At 34.8% G+C, this 13,559-nt stretch overlaps 1 protein-coding gene across 1 annotated transcript; it reads right to left on the bottom strand.

Moving 5' to 3' along the window:
- Positions 1–7,078: 7,078 nt before the first annotated feature.
- LOC148199072 (putative methyltransferase PMT15) lies at positions 7,079–12,092 on the bottom strand. Its single transcript, XM_088113183.1, has 6 exons — positions 11,081–12,092; positions 9,470–9,680; positions 9,077–9,374; positions 8,119–8,511; positions 7,737–7,814; positions 7,079–7,559 (listed from the first exon to the last, which is right to left on the bottom strand). Exons 1-6 carry the CDS (start codon positions 11,774–11,776, stop codon positions 7,328–7,330), a joined length of 1,908 nt encoding a protein of 635 aa, XP_087969309.1. The 5' UTR covers positions 11,777–12,092; the 3' UTR covers positions 7,079–7,327.
- Positions 12,093–13,559: the final 1,467 nt, after the last annotated feature.

Raw genomic sequence — 13,559 nt, forward strand, 5'->3', positions numbered from 1 at the left:
AAAAGAAGAAAAGAAATCTATCTTAAATAAATAAAAAACCTCTAAATATAATACAAGCTACCACATGTGACATTTATTTAGTTTGATGTGATTGTAACATGTTTAATTTTATTTTTTAATTAAAATTATTTTCTCTATTTCAGATCCTTTCACCTTTTTCTTATCTTCTTCTCACAAATCCTAGGCTCTCTTTCTTCTCATCGTTGTGATGAATCCCAACGTTACCACCAATAATCTTTGCTAAAAATAGGTTTAATACATCATTTGGTCCCTAGTTTTGGAATTTTGTTCAAAGTCGTCCTACGTTTTAAAAAAGTTCAGTCAGACCCCATATTTCGTTAAAAAATGTTCAAAATGGTCCTTTTGGCTTATGACGTTAAAAACATAACAGTCCAGTTGCCTTCGTGGCCAAAACTAAATGACGTGTAAAGTTTTTGCAATACGTGGCACATATGATATATTTGAATGTGTAAATTAAAAAAATAATGATGTCAGTTAGGTTTAACGAAATGGGTTAAATCAAATTATACTTATCTAGGAATGCTATCGTGATTTCTGGGTTTAACAATCTGATGAAATTGGTCTTGTAATCACTATGGTGTGGTGATTCCTTGAAGGTCAAATTTGAAGAGCGTACGTACGTGAGGTAAGTGTTACTAACCCTAGCCTACTTACTTGATGTTCTTGTTGTTGGATTTGGGGGTTAGGGTTTGAGGTGGAAATAGGGGGTGGAAAGTAATGGTGGAGAGGAAGTGGATGATGGAGTGGAGGTGGATAGAGATGGTGGACTGGAGGTGGAAAGTAATGGTGGAGAGGAGGTGGATGGTGGAGTGGAGGTGGACAAAGATGATGGACTGGAGGTGGACAAAGATGGTGGACTGGAGGTGGAAACTAAGCCAGATATCTTTCATGTGTTTTTCGTTGATATCCATTTGGGACCAAAGTACACAGTTTTAAATTGAAAAGGGGACGACATTGCACATTTTTTGACCAAAGGGGAAACTAAATTTAACATTACATATTAACACATGAATGTAAACATTGAGTTTTACCTTCACATTACATGAACACCTATACCTGAACGTAAACATTGAGCTTCACCTTCACATTGTTTCTGCGTTTTTGGCTTGTGCAATTTGCAGGTTGGTACCCATGGATACTGCTTGCGAACTAGGGTTTCTATGGTTTGGCTAGCGATTATGTATGTTTATGGTTTGCTGCAAGTGTGAATTGGGTTTCTAAGTGTCACGATTGCAATTTTCTTGTTCATATTTGGGTTGGAATTTTTGGTTTGCAGGTTAGAGATTTCGATTCGGTTCTTGCTTAATGGTGGTGAGGCGCAACGCATGGTGGAGATTTTGCCCTGATTACTGGCTACACGGTTTAGGGTTTCATGGTGGCTAAGGTTTGATTTCTGGGTTTTCTGTTGCTTTTCTCTGCTTCGAATTGTATGTCTTTGTTAATGGTGGTGACGACAGCATGATGGCCTAAGGTTTTGGTGGTGGCGCGTTTCGTTCTGCGGTAGCGGTGACGGCTAGGGTTTCACGGTGGTGGCACAAAGGTTTCTGGTCTTAGGGAAATTAGGGTTTTATGGTGTCCTCCCATCCTTTTACATTAACATTGCCACATCAATGGATCACAGTTGTCACGTCATAAAAAATTGGACAGATCACAGTTGTCACATCATTACACCGTTATGTTTTTAACGTTGTAAGCCAAAAGGACCAACTTGAACCGTTTTTAACTTGGGATAATAGTGAATTTTTTTAAAAGATAGAACGACTTTGAACAACGCTCCAAACTAGGAACCTGATGAATTAAACCTTAAAAATACTATGACTAGAGTTGGTACGGGCAAAACCTACCATTCTCGTACATCCAAGACGAAGCAATTGCCAATTTCCTTCCTTACACCAGTGCGTAACTCCACTTTATCTCCTTACTCGTCTTTTATTTTAAATTTTTTGGTTGATTAATTTGTGTTATTGAAATATTGGAAGCGAAGGTGGAAGACTGGAGGGTGTGTGAACGAAAAAAAAGAAGAAAGTTTTATGATAGTTTATAAATCAAGAAAAAACGAAACAGTAAATAACTTTCCACTAAAGTGTGAAAAGAGTTATACAACGAGAATATATAATCTATTCGACATAAAATTTAATTCATTAACTTAAACAAAGTATTTACCTTTTATTGTAACATAATAAGTTATTAAAATATATAAACATAAATAACTAGTAAATATTTATAAACACATTATAATATAATAAAACGAATAATTAAAATGAAAATATTCAAATATTAACAAAAAGGTAAATTTAATATTTTATTAATATGTTTTTATATTAAAAAGAGAACATGATTAAAATAAAAAAATATAAAAAGTAATAAATAAAACAAAATAATTAATTTAAAATTTGATGACTTATTTTAATATATTTTATAAATATATTATATCACATCAATTAAATTAAGTTAGATAACCACCAAATTAAGATTACTTTTTTTAATAGTCAGGCGCCTTATCCATTAGGCCACAGGCGCTTGATATACCATTTAAGTAAACAGTGTGTGATTCATAAAGTATAATTAGGATTCAATGATAAAGTCAATATTACTATAGTTATTGAGGCTTCAGACCCAATGGGTGCAGTTAGATTCCGAACTCAGATATTTATCGTCACCTTTTTCCATATCCATCTTTTCGTCAAGATTTCTTACAGACATTCCTTGCAAAAGCAGGTTTATCGCCATGATTGTGAAATGGTGACAAATTTGTCTACAATGTTACGTGACTCAGTACTGCAGCACTTTGAAAAAGATTACTTTTATGTGTTTGCTGCATTAGTGAAGAGCCGTTGTTTTTACAATATAGTGAATACCATTGATGAAGAAACTGTCAAAAGAGCTCGTCCGAAACATGTGTGGACAACAATCTTTGCCTGCAGGAACACAACACTTGAAAGATCGAAAATAAACGATTAATGTTGTTAAAAAATAAATACTAACACATAAAGTTTATATAAATTTGCTAATTTACACATGCAATAAACTTTAAATTTATGAGTGTTAATTTACTAAATATAGACTTTTGAAAAGACGACTCTAATAAATTTAGTAAACATTATTTCATTACTAAATTTTAAGTTGATTTTTAATCCAGACCACACGGCGAGGCCAGTCCTCCATCGTGACGGAGAATGGGAAGGGAGAAGAAATTGTCGCACTTCCATCACAGCACTAAAAGTAATGCGAGATCACGGTTGATACCAATTGAACTCCAGATCAAGGTTGACACAGAGGAACACGGAAAGATGAATCGTATTTCAGAATTAGGGATTTTTACCAAAATTAATTAAAAACAAAACCCTAAATTTAAGGATTTTCTCATAAAATTACGGTGAAGAAGTCTGCATGTTGAACTCAAAATGTGTTTCATAAACTAACAAATTTTGCAAGCTGATTTTTATGTGTGAATTGAAAATGGTAAAAGGTAATGATATTTGTGAGACATTTTTGTATTCTCATTGCCCTTTCCTAAACTATGGCTATTTGGTTAAAAAATATATCATTTACTAAATTTAATCACAATGACACATCTTTTTAAAAATAAGACATGATTTAATTGGCTTAAATTTTTCAAATATACATGAGATAATTACAAAAACGAGAATCTACTTGAAATTTTTAACAAATATAAGACTATCCGATGATTTTGAATTAATAATAAATATAACTTCTAGAATAAGAGAAACATCTTCTTGGCGGTAGAAGAGTTTCACATAAATTTTTTGTGATATTTAAATTTGATTATTTTTATTACAAAAGTATTTGCAATCTCAATATGATTGTTTTAGGTGACAGTGCCAATATGATACTAAGAAATAAATAAAAAAACATATTCTTTGATCACTTCGTCTTATAGGTAGAAAAAGAAAACACACATCATGATTAACATCAATACAAAAAAAAATATCAAAGACCCTAAATTTCACTTCTTCTTTGCTTTTCCTGAAAACAACAGATCCCAAATTATGTTTGAAAGATTAGAGAAATGAGTTCTTAGCCTTCTTAATCTATTACATTTTTCATAAATAGATATATTAAATCTTAACTAATCTTGATTAATTCAAATATTTTTTTTTTGTAAAACCCCAAAAAAATGATATTTTTATAAGTGGTAGAGGTCTAAAAATAGTGAAACTCGATTATTTTAATGTTAAACGATTTTATTATAAATAGTTTTGTTATAAACGAGTTTCATCATTTTAAAACGTATCATCTTTCAAGAAACCAATTTTCGTTCTCTACCTTCTCTCTAAGAGTTCTAACTCTTGAATTATCTCTTTGACGATCAAGAGGTGTGTAGACGACCATGACGTCAAGGTCTACAAATCCAACCTATCAATTTCTGTTTTAGAGCAAGTAAGTTTCTACTCGTTTTTTTGTCCTCTTTGCTTCGGTCAATGGTCATGGACAAAATTGTTATGCATGTATCATTTAGTTCTCTTTTCTTGCTCTTGATGAATTTAGAGTTCTAAGAACTCTGTTTGTTTCAATTTTGGTGCCTCGTAGGTCTGTTTAGGAATTTCTTGCGTTTCAAGCGACCGTCGGGACGTTTCCGTGGATTGAGGTTGTTTCTTCTAAGGTAAGGGAAACTAGAACTTGTCTTAGTTGTGTTTATATTATAAATTTGGTGTATGTATGAGTTATAGATGATTTTGAGAAAATTGGTATGATTAGGTGTATAAAATGTATGTTTGATTGGTGATTTTGATAGTGTGATGTTGAATATGAGTGATATAGTGTGATTATGATGATTAATACTGTTATAATTGAGTATGATGATGTTGAAATGTTTGAAACTGAATTCAAGTGGTTGAGTGAAATATTGGTCAAGTTACTTGAGTTTCAAGCTTAAAAGAGAGGTTTTGGTGAGTGAAATTGAGAATTTGGTATTTGAGTGATATGACAATTGGTCTAGCACTGTTATGTGGTTAATTGGGACTTGTTAGAAGAGTTAAATGGTTGAAAACTGATATGGAGTAAAGATTAGGGTTCATTGTTGATGTTTTGAAATGTTTTAGTGGAAAAGGGGGGGGGGGTTGAGTAGTGAGAATTAGAAGTAAGAGGTGTTGACTGTTTTGGACAGTTGAGAGTGTGTTATAAGACTCATTAGGACTTGTCTAGGTTGTTCAATGAGAAAAATCTGGTATAGGACAATTGGTGTCATCTTAGGATGAGTTTTGAGAGGTTTTTGGCCCAATTTGAGATTTTGAATGGTGAGATCTTGAAACAGAGGGATTGTAATCAATTTGGGGTGTTGGGGTGTACTAGCTAGTCTGTTTAGACCTGGTTATGCAGTTGGGAAACTGATATAGTGGTTAGAAAGTATACATTTGAGTTTGGGTAGCTTATAGGAGTAAATTTGGGTTTTCATAGGTCAATTTGGGATTTCGAGTGGTCAAGTCAAGTTAGGGGTCTGTTTTTAAATGTTTCTCAGTGCCTAAGAGTTTTTAGGAATAATTTAAAGTTGTATAGAAAGTCACCAAAGTCCAAATAGGTGAATTTTAGAACCTGGTGCAGCGTTAGGCGCCCTCCAAGGGGCCCCTAGGCGTTTTTGCGAGAATAATTCACTTGGGCACCCCCTTAGCGCCCCTGTTCCAGGGGTCTGGCACCCGGGCGCCCCTTTTGGGGGCGTTGGGCGCAACTCAGCAGATTTTTTTTTCACTTTTCGGGATCTCAAATTTGGGGTTCCGAGTGTTCGTTTTGGACGTTCTTTTATTTTAATTTGGGGGTTTTGGACCCTATTCCAGAGCTATTGGTGAGGGTTTCAGAGTTGTTTTCCTTACCTAAATATATGAGTATCAAGGTGCCACAAATAAATTATGTTAATGGGTGATTTCTGATTACTTGTATGATTGTTTCTATTTCTTTAATGTATGATTAGTAGTCTCATGTATTGGTGTACTATTTGAATGTGAAGTGATATCAATGGTTTCAAAGTTATAAAGGTTAGTTCCAAGGTGGAACTTCTTGGTGGTGGTTTCAAGTATTCTAAGTATGAAGGTAAGAAGCTCAGTTCTGATGGGTTATCCTGACACTCTAATGATCATTCATGCTCAAATAGAGAGAAATGAGTCATGTGGTGAGAGTAGCATGAGGTCTTAGTCTAGGTGCTTCCAGTATGGCCTAAGACGCGGTACATACTAACCTTGTGTGGTAGCTTTGATGGTTGTCAGTTGTTTCACTACACAAGTGCATAACCCACTATGGTCTTAGCCTAGGGCCTTTCTCCATCTGGCAAAAGGCATGTTGAAGGACTAACCTTGTGAGGTAGCTTTGATGGTTGTCAGTTTTTCCATTACACAAAGGGCAGAACATGTTTTAGTTCGACATTCATTGTATATCCGGATAGTCAAGTCTAAGTTTGTTGCATGTTTAGGATGGATGTTTATGTTGTGTGAGATGTAAAACATGTTGCAATGTTGTTTTATTATGATAAATTGTTTTACTCGTAGCTTACTCTTGCTTTTGTCTTTGGTTATAAGTTATTATCTATGTAATGTTTTATTTTGATAGTTTTATCCTATGACACTTTTTGAAGAAATTTAGTTTTATTCAATTTTAGTTTCACTAAAAAAAATTGAATTATTCTTTTCGAGAAAGCTGCTTTAATCATTATTAACTGTTTCAATATTTTAATTTCAATAAAAAAAATAGCAAAGCTGGCATCAACTTTAACTTTTCATATTATTTTTGAAAAAATGTTGTGATCTAACGATACAATTACATTACGCGTTATTAAATTTGTTAAATACATATTAATGTGTTAAGTGACAGTCAGTAAACAAAATAAAACGCGTTATGAACCAGCTCGATTCCTTACATAACCAGTAATTGCAGGTACGTTTTACATTCCCAGTCTTTATAAGGAAATTGTGATATTAATCTGCTTAAATTTCATTTTACAGTTTTACCTTTTAATAATAATTAAAATTTTAATTCTTATAAAAATGTTCATATTCGTGTAAAATGACATTTAGTAAGGAGACAAACATATGATGTAGAGATCCTGGTGTCTGGTAAAAACATTATAATCGGTTCCTTTGCACACTCATTTGATTGATAGATATGGAGTACAGGATAGATAAGTTACCAAAAAGTGAAAAACTTAAGAAACCATAATTGGTGTAAAGAAAAAAATTCACTTTGCACACCACCCATAGAAGCGGGGGTTGGAAAAGAATAGAATTCTGAAAAAAATTGTGAACACGAAATAAAAAATTACACATATGATGAGCCAGAAAGAAGACGAATTTAGAGTTTTCTATGTTGATTTTTGTTCTGGGGGTGGAGCAGTCCAGTATTTCTTAACAGCAAAGAATATCTTTTCTCTCTGGTGAGGCCCCTTTTCATGGTCTGCGATTCTGGAATCCCATTCCATTGCATCTGCAAATTTCTTCACCTTCAACAACACATCCACGTCATCACGCAGGATCACACTGCCCTGTGGCCGCAAAATTCTATCCATCTCAAGAAGAATGTCCTCCATTTTACACCTGCCACAGGTTAAGACAATTATTTAATACAATTTTTAAATTATTGAACCACCATTGAAGTAGTTATCTGTCAGTTTTCAAGTCTTTCAATCAACTATTGAAATAGTACTTAGTCAACTTCGAAAGTAGGAGATGCCATCCCTGTAACATTTTTTAGCTGACCAAATTGAGAAATACCTGTTTTGGTATAGGCTGAAAACTGAGTCACCGTGTATGAAGTCGTAAGTTCTTGGGTATGTGGACATTGCTTCACACCTGTAAGCAAAAGTAGTTAGTGTTGAAAAGTGTAAAGACAAAGATTTGGTTTCTAAATCATTCATAATAATAGATTGAAAACAAGTGTATCTGTATAACAGTGCCCTGTCTATGGTAAAGGACAAAAGTTGGTACCACTTGAGTTGTGTTTAAGCATTTAGCAGTGATGAACAGAAATTAAGCTAAAGTGAGATATGCTTCTAATCTAATCAGTCAATGAGAAAGCTACTTTCTACCCAACTATGTTCTACTTTTCCTAGAATGAGTCCCTCTACTAATTTACTATTATGGAAGAAAGGCATACCAGTTTTGGTAGGTTCCAATCAATCCACGTTCATATATGACACCAAGGGTGTTGAACTCGGCCTCAACAGGGACAGTGTTCATGACCCACAGAGGATCATCAATCAGTGCAGCTGCAAAGCCTCCCAAGAAAGCATTCATATCAAGCAGATTACGGTATCTACCACGCTCTGCTAGCTGATAGTCCAAGCTCTTGTAGTATGCTACTCTCTTCTTCCATAACTCTGTGTTTTCTTTAAACATGTCAGCCGTAATTCCCTTCAAGCTTCCACTACTAATCCTTGGTGGCACTGCTGTTAATCTCTCGGGCCAATTTGATAATTTGCCACCACTAACTTCACTGACGTCATTCACCTCTGGCAGTGGTGTCAAGCAGGTCTCCATTTTGGTGTACCTGACAACGAAACAAAATGTTAAAAGTGAAAAGGTCGCCAAAAGCATGTAAACAAAATATTTAACATTAGGGGCCACACAGAATCTTCTCCTTTTGGCTGATCAGCTAGATTCGGGAAGGTAAGGGAATGGAGTGAGAAACAAGATGGAAAAAGCGACATAGATTATGGTTGCACTGACTACTGACTAGTCACTTTAAAAGCTTTATCTTCCAAGTGGTTTTGGTATCACTACTAAACTCTCATTGGCAGCAAGCATAATTTGCTTTTTATCCTTAGAAAAGAGAAAATAGAAAAGCTATAGGCTCAAAAGCAAAATCAATAGCACACGGAACTAACAGTGACAGTGATTGTAAGCCGATCTATCTGCAATACTGCCAACCTAAAGCTTCACTATCCGAGAATTATCTTCATCTAAGACGTATTTTAGGTCTCTCAACTTTCAGCCATAAGGGTCTATTCTCATCCTAAATCTGCCACCAATTATATATGTGTCTAAAACCATGGAAATAGAATCAATTTTGCTAAAACACATTTTAGCCATCTTAAGATTGGTACTGCCGTTACCATGCTGTGTCTGGATCCTTTGCCATACAAAAGGGTCTATTCTTGAAGACTTTTCTTGTTATTTTGCAATGTATATGATTGGTGGGCTTCTGCCATATGGCAAGGTCACCCTTTTGCACCAATTTTTTCCAGCATAGGCTTTTTGCCACTTTCTCTATTGTATCTTGTTCCTCATTGAGACTCTCACGAGTCCTCTCCCAACCCTTCCAGTGGCTCTGCCAATTTATCGGTGGCCCTGAAAGAATCCAGTAACCACCTGGACGCAGCACTCGATCAACTTCTGTCAAATAAATTCCCTCTGCCAACATCACCATTGAAAACCAGAAAAAACAAAAATTAGTCCACACAAAAATGTGCACACGAAACAAGATTTGATGAATTTATTATATGTACCTCTCTGGCCCCAGGGAATGAGGCAACGTGAGCAGTGTGCCATGTCAAAGGCCCTTGAAGGGTAAGGAAGCCTAATTGAGGCAAGAACTCCAATCAATGCAGGAACCCCTCGTTCAAGAGCAAATTGAACTTGAGCTTCGTGTGTATCTCTTGGTGCAAATGACACTGCTAAAATGTCTCGTGACAGAAGATATGCTCCCCAACTTGCAACCTGAATGGTATAAACAAATCATTAAATTAGGCCAAATGGAGAATTTGTGACATACAAAAATGAACTTCTTCTGGTAATTAACCATGTCAATAGTAATAGGCTTATAATGTGTTCCAAATTTTTAACAGAAAACCATTCCAATGTGATTACCAAAATAATGCTCGTAATGGAACATGTTTCAAAACCATGAGAAATAAGCTTGAGGGGTCCAACAAAATGTCTTCTTCTAATAATGAAGTTTGATGAAGTAAATTGCAAATCAGATGAAGAAAGCATAATTGCGATGGTTGGTTAGGGATCAACATCTAACTCCTTAATCAAGATTGTCCTTTCCAGAGATTCTTCAACGAACAACACAAATTCCAATAATATTATAACCATGATTAGCACCGATTGAATTGAAAAATATATTTAGTATGTTTGGCCAATTGCGTAGTACTTTATTGTCATAGTCAAGATCGCACTTTACTTCGATCTGAAGAATTAAGTAGATTGTTTTGTAAACTAGTTTTATGTGATTCCCATTTCACTTTCCTCCCTTCACAACTGGACAAATTCGTAGTTCCAATTTTCACGTCTCTAATATCGTCACTCAAATCCTTATCTATTAATTCATGGCATTCACAAAGAAGGGCCACCATCACATGTTATAAAAAAATAGGAAAGTATTAAAAATATATTTTAAAAAATCGGAAGAACATGCTGAGACAAAATTTGCGGGATTTAATTTTGATCAATTTTCGACCTTTTTTTTCTTCTTTCACCCACATGATCACTCAAATAAGATATTCCATTCCATAAAAAATAACATTTTTTGAAGCATAGAAGGAAAGAATACGTAGCATTTACAATCCCGATTCATCCTCATTCTCTTTTCGAAACATTCCAAATAAGACAAAATTTCCCACTATTATTAATACCAGAAAAAGAGTTTATCTTTTCCGGAAAAACCCAATTGGTCAAGGGTGGACCCATTATTCTATAGTTGTTAAACCACCAATGGAAAAGAGGCGAACCACTCGGTTCACCTGAAACCAAACACAAACATAAAGCTTCTACAGAAAAATAAAATAAAATAATCAAAAGTAAACAAAAATCCATGGAAAGGTGGTGACCCGCCCGGTTCAACTAAAACTAAAAAACATTAGAAAACAAAATAAAATAAATTACGAATTGAGATTCAGGCCTCTCAATTTTCAATCAGAAACAGAATGTAATTCGTATATCGAATAAAAGAATATGATATTCAGAATTTTTATTTTCAAAATACAAGCATATAGAAAATTTTTAATCGAAAATGAAGATCCGAAAACAAGTGTTACAGTAAAATTAAACAAGAAAACAGTGTAATTTGAAAGAATGAAACTCTTAAACCGAACCGGTTCAAAGAAAGTACGTACCCCACAGCCAGTGTCTAAGGCGGTTCGGATGGACCCATCTTTTAGATTAATGAGTTTTCCGATGTCATCAATGTACGCACCTGCGCCACGTGGAAACATGGTCCCACCCCCTGGGAACCTGAACCGGTCTCCCTCGAACCGGACCCAGTTCTGGTTCTTCTTCTCCACGGTCAGCTCCTTGTGTGGCACGTTCGCGAACCACGCAGCATCGCGGCTCTCCGGCCACCGCAGCGGCACACGGTATCCGAACGGCGCAGGAATCCGGCACCGCAGCACCTCAGCCTCCACGGGACAGTGCCGCTCGCGGTAGATCAAGTCCTCGCGAGGGAACAACAGCGACCGTTGCACGTCCTCGCAGGGAGTGTACTCCGCCAGCGTCGGATCACAAGGCGGCGCGTGGAACCCACGCGCCGACTCCTCGGGATCGGGAGCGAAATGGGTAGCGGAAAAATCCAAAGTTGAATTGGAAATGGAATTGGAGAGGAGTTTTGATGTTGGGTCGGGGCAGTTGCGGGCGCCAGAGAGGTGTGTGCCGGCTGAAACGGCGGCTAGTGAGGGCGGAGAGTGGTGCCAGAGGCCTAGGAGGTAGAAAAGGGTGCAGAGGAAGGTGGTGAAGGTGAGAAAGTAGAGTCTTGTGAGTTGTTTGTTTTGCTTCTTGGAAACGCAATTCTGAACTAGGGCTGCCCAGTTGGCCATTGTTTGACCGATGAATCAGAAAGAAACCGAAACTGAAGGGCTTGTGGTGGCGTTTGACGTGAAAGGTGTTGCTGTCGTTATATAATGGTGTTATGCGTCTTCATGGGGAGTTGTGAGAGCATGACGGAAGAGAAAGACGCGTTATTATTTAAACGAGTGCGTGTGTAGAGAGAGAGACACACACACACCCATGGGGAAAGAGTCGATGAGAAGAAGAAGAAGAAGAAGAGATAGAGAGAGAGAAGAGTGTGGCGGTGGAATCAGGTTCTTCTCTTTGGTTCTTGCTTTGCTTGGACTGTGTGTTTGTGTGAAATGAATGGACGATGAGTGGACTGTTTGTTTGTGCTGAATTGAATTGGATTGAATGAATGAATAAGTAATATGAATAAGCACTCTCTGTTACTATACGTTGCCTTTTTTTTCTACAGATTTAAGTTTAAGAGATTAATTAAATTTAACAAAATTATTGCAAGGGACAAAATATTTAATCACTAATTTAATGCTCTTAATTATTTATTCAAATTTTAATTACTTTATTTAAGTTGGAGTTGCATGCTGCTAGCTGTTCTGTACACGTTGAGTTTTATTACAATATATTCATGAATTCAAAATTCTTGTTCAACCATTTATTAATTTTTATAAAATTTATTTAAAGTTTATATTAAACTAAATAATTTTTAATTGATTAATAACAATACTAAGATGTTTAATCATAATTAAAAACTGAAAACATGTTACCATTGTAAATGAATTGGTTTCGGTTATCTTTTCTTTTATTTTATTCTACCAAAAACATTTTAATTTGATTACGATTTTACTCATTTCATTTAGACCAACATGAGAATTGATATAATCAAAATCTCATATTTAATAATTGTCCCATTAAAATATGTTTTTCTTTTATTATGGCAAGTTGTTTATCTTGTATAGAAGGTTGTATAAAAAGTTGACTAATTCTTTGTACTCAAAATGTAGTGTTATGATTTCACCCAGATTTGACTTGCTTCATCTATATTTAAATGACAACTGATATAAACCAAAATTCCCTATTCAATAATTTTCACATTAAAAGTCTATAGCACGATTCAATTATAGTTTATTATCTACATTTTTTTTTTGCAATTCATTACAAATTATTTATTTAAGTTGGTGCATTTTGTTGATAAAAAAATTCCGTGCTAAATAAAATCTCATTAAAATTTATGAATGAAGAGTGTTATATTTTTCAAACTAAAGAAAATAATTGTTAGTGAAAAATAAATTGCCAGATCAATTTGAAACCATACCTTAATAAAATAATTAATACAAATAAATTATATTAGTGTATACGTATATATGTATATGTATAAATTATATCAGTGTATATGTATAAATAAATAATGCATAAGTAGAAAGAAGTGTCATGAAAAAGGAATGGTGGTATTAATAACAGAGAGAAAAGGATAATGTCGAGGAATAATTTATTTCCAGAAGAACAAGGAATATTAAGATTAGTAGTGTACTAAACTTTTTTCCATTTTAAAAGAAATACTATTTATAAGTTTATTGCCATTCAAAATAATTAGTCTAAAATTGTATATTTGATGGAAGTTTACAATTTTTGGTATTTGGAAAGAAGTAATGAATACTAATTTTTAATGACAAATTCAGAGAGATGAAAGGGGAATGAAAACTGAGGTTTTCCTTCAAAAGGATGGAAAACGTAACGTGAATTGGATATTTAATTTTAAGAGATGAAACTGAAAACAAGCCACAAAACCGAAAAATGTATAATTTTTTTATA

This window comes from Vigna umbellata, chromosome 4 (genome assembly GCF_029865625.1).
Source record: "Vigna umbellata cultivar VRB3 chromosome 4, Vumbellata_1.0, whole genome shotgun sequence".
NCBI classification, from domain to species: domain Eukaryota; kingdom Viridiplantae; phylum Streptophyta; class Magnoliopsida; order Fabales; family Fabaceae; genus Vigna; species Vigna umbellata.